The 5,051-nt window shown below is 54.9% G+C and overlaps 2 protein-coding genes across 2 annotated transcripts; one reads left to right on the top strand and one right to left on the bottom strand.

Annotated features, from left to right (window-relative positions):
• The first annotated feature begins 1,252 nt into the window (after positions 1 to 1,252).
• H310_01158 (hypothetical protein) lies at positions 1,253 to 2,390 on the top strand. The gene is made up of 4 exons (XM_008864200.1): positions 1,253 to 1,795; positions 1,838 to 2,033; positions 2,091 to 2,198; positions 2,256 to 2,390. The coding sequence occupies exons 1-4, from the start codon at positions 1,289 to 1,291 to the stop codon at positions 2,345 to 2,347; spliced, it is 903 nt and encodes a 300-aa protein (XP_008862422.1). The 5' UTR covers positions 1,253 to 1,288; the 3' UTR covers positions 2,348 to 2,390.
• On the bottom strand, positions 2,384 to 5,039 carry H310_01157 (hypothetical protein; the record flags this gene model as incomplete). The annotated part of the gene is made up of 5 exons (XM_008864199.1): positions 2,384 to 2,992; positions 3,046 to 3,242; positions 3,288 to 4,479; positions 4,537 to 4,918; positions 4,987 to 5,039. 5 exons carry the CDS (start codon positions 5,037 to 5,039, stop codon positions 2,384 to 2,386), a joined length of 2,433 nt encoding a protein of 810 aa, XP_008862421.1.
• Between the last annotated feature and the right edge of the window lie 12 nt (positions 5,040 to 5,051).

Here is a 5,051-nt window from a genome sequence, read left to right as displayed (position 1 = left end):
CCCTTGTTCACGAGCCACTTGAGGATAATGGACGTGTCGAGGCCGCCCGAGTACGCCAGGATCACTTTGTCCCCGCAGTTCGCTTGGACACTCATCGTAGCTTTTGGAGTCGGCCTTGTTCAGAGGAGATTCAGAAATGACCAAACAAGCGGTCGTCCGCGATGCATCCACAAGAATTTGATTGCCCAAGCGGGCAGCTCCCTGTCGAGTAGGGCACAGTCGGCGCCACTCAAGTTGAAGTTACCCTCTCGAGTCATGCGATTTGTCCCAGTTACGAGCCGTCATTATAACATTTTTGATATGTACTTGAATTTTGTATGCATGAAAATTGTTATAATATTGTCAGTGTTGGCAAGCGTTTCCTTATTCTGCCTGTCGCCTTGTCCACGAAAGTTGTGGCCGAGACAACTTGTGGCTGCCAAAAGAAGCATCACGATCCCCTTCCCACGACTCTGGGCACGAGCCCCACGAAGCCTTCCGAATCTTGAATTGTCCAACTCGAGAGGTCTGGGCCGTCGGCCTGTAGGGGCTGTATCCTCATCCATCATCTGGTGGGCTCCGCGCACTGTCCATTTTGCCCTTGCTCCAGGCCAACCAATGCCCACGGACGATCGTGCAATCAAGCGCACCTTGCGATCGCTCGTCGTGCCAAATAACTTGGACAGCGTAGGGATCTGTGCACATGCGAGTCGGACCCTATCGACTGCGCACGCACAAGGAAGGCATCGTCGGCCAAACCAACCAGCAGCAATCGAATGCAGGATTGTCACCAAAACCAGTTCGTGGGGACATCAAGCGATGTGTCGGAGTGCACCAGTGAGACACTGTGTGATTGGTTCAGATTCGCTGGTTGCACTTGGCAGACGACGAATTCCCATATTCCAGATGAAGGGGATTTCGCCATATTAGGCAAACCATGAATTCCCTCATTCAGTACAGCCCTGCCCATCTCGAGTTCACCGTGAAGGTAGGGAAAGCATATGTGGCGAATCCGCCTTCCGAGGAGGCTGGAGCGATTGCCAAACGAGTTGTCGACGAATTTCTTGTACATATTCCGTGTGAAAGCATTGGCAACAAACGTCACACGGCTTCGACTCCCACTCCACCTGTGAACCAATCGTCGCCATGGACTGAAATAAGGGTACTTTTAGGTGCCAGTGGCACGAAACCTTTTGACCCCCATGGAGTATGTCCCGATACTGATTTAAGAGAAAGACGAGTTTACGCGAGCCGAGTCGGATGCGGGGGTTGCAACTTATCCGTGGATACAAAGCGTGAAGAGTTCAACATGACCACCACTGGTGCCACCTTCACTGCACCGCCCGTGATGGGCACTCCCGTGCCTCCAGCCCCTGCTGCGAAGAAGAAGATCCCGCTTCTTGGCAAGCTCGTCGTTGGTGGACTTGCCGGCATCTTTGGTGTCTCTGTAACGTTCCCCATCGACATCGTCAAGACCAACTTGCAGAGTTCGACCACATTCACAGGGCCGATCCATTGCTTCCGAACGTTGTTGGCGAGAGATGGAGTGCGAGGGCTTTTCCACGGCCTTCCGCCAACGTTGGTCGGTGTCATTCCTGAAAAGGCCATCAAACTTGCCGTCAACGACTTTTTGCGCGAAATTCTCGACACAGACGGTTCGGGCGTGTTGCCGCTGTACAAGCAAGTGATCGCGGGGGGTGGCGCTGGAATGTGCCAAGTTGCCGCGACAAATCCGTTGGAAATTGTCAAGATTCGCATGCAAACGCAGAACCGCCTGCCCGCGGCCGAACGCATGACAGCCATTCAAGTGGTTCAGGTACTTTTCTCCGTTGAGTTTCGGGCTTCACACGCGGTCTAGGACCTGGGCTTGCGTGGTTTGTACAAAGGAACGGCTTCGTGCTTGTTGCGTGACATTCCATACGCCATCATTTTTTTCCCCATGTACTCGACGATCCGCGACCTCGGCACCGACAAAGATGGCCACATCTCGATGCCATCCGTTGTCTTGGCTGGGTCTGTGGCGGGCGCGACGGCAGCAGCTCTCGTGACGCCAGGTATGCACTTGAAAACATGTCGAGTGTCTCATCTCGGTGGATGGTTTGTCATGGTAGCTGACGTGATCAAGACCAAGCAACAAATGCGGGGTGCCACGTACAAAGGAACGATCGATTGCTTTCAGCAAGTCTTTGCTGAGGGCGGTGTTGCCGCTCTGTTTAAAGGTGCGCTTACAACTTTGCATCTTCTACAGTGGTTCGTGCTCACCCATGTCGTTCTAGGTGCTGGGCCCCGTATGATGGTGCAAGCGCCTCTCTTTGGCATCACGCTGTTGGCGTTTGAAGTCCAGAAAGCATACATGGAAGCGCATTAAATAACCAAACAATTCGACCTGCCTCAACCATCGCTGTCACGTATTTGATTCGTGTGCTGGAGCCTCGACGGTTGCATATGGCTGGACTGGGGACGACGGCGGCTCACGTCGCCGTCGTTCAATGTCGGCCACGCGCCACCACTCTGCGAACGAGTGAAAGGTCGCCCATGACGCCCCCTCCTTCTCTCCTTCAATACGCAAGGTGGTACTGCCCAAGGCAGACAGAACTGCCCGCCGAACGTTGGCCGCTCCTGCTTGACTCTGCTGCGTTCCAGCATCGAAAGCCTTGTACAATTTGTGCAGCTGCTTCAACGGGAGGGTCAAAATGCCTCGAAACTCTGCACTGAATGCATCTTCTTCCACCATGTGCGGCCACTCGACGGCCGCCTTGGCACTTGCGAGTTGCACCGCGGCGAATCGTTTTCGCATGCGATCCAGTACGGACGACCGTAAATGTTTGTTGAGCCGAGCAGAGCCCATGTGCATCGACATGGCATTCCCTGGCACGTGGTTGCGCAATGCCGCATACTGCAGTATGTTGCCGGGGGCTGCCACATCGCGTGTAGCCATGAGATCGAGACGCCGAACCAGCGGGACCATGTGACGCAGGCGCAAGTCGACCTGTCCATTCATTCGAAGCAAGACCTGGACAATTTTTGATCAGCTCCTCGGCCCCGAGAAGACAAGGGTCGTCCTACCAGCCTCGACACGCAGTCATGGGCAAACGTGACCCACGCACTTGCATGACGCGGTCGCGTTTCCACGGGCTCCCATGGAATGGAGACGTGAAATGCTGTCGTTCCAAATCGATTCGAGGCATCTCTGGCGCTCACCATCAATGACGTGGGTGCCGTCAGGTTGTTCACGGATATCGTTAGGGTCATGGTGACGGGGTCTACATGTGCCATGACTCACACAAGCTTGACGGACAAGCTCGTACCTCCATCAACCACAGCAACGTCCAACTTGCCAGAAAACACAACTTTGGTGTCGAGGGCGCCCCACGTCATTGTGGAAAAGTCGAGAAATTGCAAAAACACATCGACGGCACGCCTGGGCAGAGATGGAACATCGGCAACGAGTCCATTCATGTATTCCAGTTCCTTGTTTGAGAGTGTTGCGACAAACATCGTTTGTACTGCGCTGGACGGGTGCCAAGTTGCAGCTCGAGGAGGACGGTTGTCGTCGTTGGGATGACAGCTTTCCAGCGGGAGATGCGCGTGCGACGGCTTGGCCTGCCGCGCCGCGCGCATGCGGTCGTTTGCATACGTTCTCCACATGGCTCCTTTGGGTTGTGCTTGTCGCTTTCCAGAGCTTCGGGTCGGATCGATGTGCATGAGGCGGTCGAGCACATGCGACGAATGACAGAGATACAAGGCGGGGCCATACACGACGGACCGAGTCAATCCTGATGCCCGAACGTTGGGCTCACTGTCGGTGGATGGGTTAGCTATTGCAACGACATGGCCATGCAGCGCGTCGAGCAGATCGAGGTCGGTAGATCCAAGGAGACGTGAAAGCACCGCAAAGTCCACTGGTTCTTGAATGAACACTTCTTCAGGTGCATTGCCAAGCTCAACTGGAATGACAAGTTGGAATGCCAATCGGAGAACGGGAGGCAGAGGGGTTGCCGGGTGTGGCGGCGCGTCGACGGCCCGTATTTGCACCACCGCCTGTGCAAACGGACCACAGAGGATGCTGTGATAATGTCGAATTTGGCTCTGGTTGCATTGCTCGATCTCGTCCAACGCGCTCTGAATGCCATCCTGCAGAGCAGAAAACGCATGATCCAGGACAGTGAATCGCACGACACCGCGCTGTTCACGGCTCACAAGTCCAGAACACCCGAGTAGATCGTCCGGGGACTGAAGCAGCGAATGCACCTTGGTCATAACTTGACAGATGCAGCGCCACGACGGCAAGTTCATGTGCTCTATACATGTGGCCCACAGGGAATCGGGATGTGCCAGGTCGGATGTCGTGCCACACAGCCAAGCGAGGGCTCGAGCCCTAGCCACTTCGCGGGAGATGTGGCGAGGATGAAATGTATGCTCCTCGAGAACATGCGACACATCGACGTGGTACGTCACAACGATTCCGATCGCTCTTGCATACACCTCGACTTTCCAGATCTACAATAAGATAGTCAACCAACTGCCTTCCTGCGACGTATCTCCACTGGTTCGTACGCCGTCATCGTGAGTGCGTTGGATCGACAAGTCGACTTGTACTGGACGAGCAAACATGGCGACTTTGGTCCATGTCGCCAGGACGAGGTGGGCGGATGGTTTGTGTTGCCTTGTCGTGGGCTCGAGGTACTCGACGGACGGCGCGTAAGGAAACGTGTAAACCCACATGAGGCCATGGCCAATGCTCAAACTGTATAGCTTGGGTGATTGCGACGCATCTTCTTCGATATCGACGGTCAGGATGACTTGGCTGGCTAGCCATGTGCGTTGTTTGTCCAAATGCCGTTGATGCACCGACATGAAAACGTCCGCCATCATTTCTAAGCGACGTTGGGTCGACCTCAACTCACTCGACCACAGCGCAAGCGTGGTCTCTACTTGCCTGCCATCACATCCATACCACACCGCCTTAGATACATCCCAACCGAGTCGATGGTTCATTTCCCCTACCGTCGCTGTTCCAAAGCCACGGCACTGCGCGTCAACACCTCTTCCGCGTCCATCTCAGAGCGTCG

This window comes from Aphanomyces invadans (genome assembly GCF_000520115.1).
Source record: "Aphanomyces invadans strain NJM9701 unplaced genomic scaffold supercont1.2, whole genome shotgun sequence".
NCBI classification, from domain to species: domain Eukaryota; phylum Oomycota; class Saprolegniomycetes; order Saprolegniales; family Verrucalvaceae; genus Aphanomyces; species Aphanomyces invadans.
The sequence above is the reverse complement of the archived record's forward strand: the minus strand, read 5'-3'. Positions and strand labels throughout refer to the sequence as shown.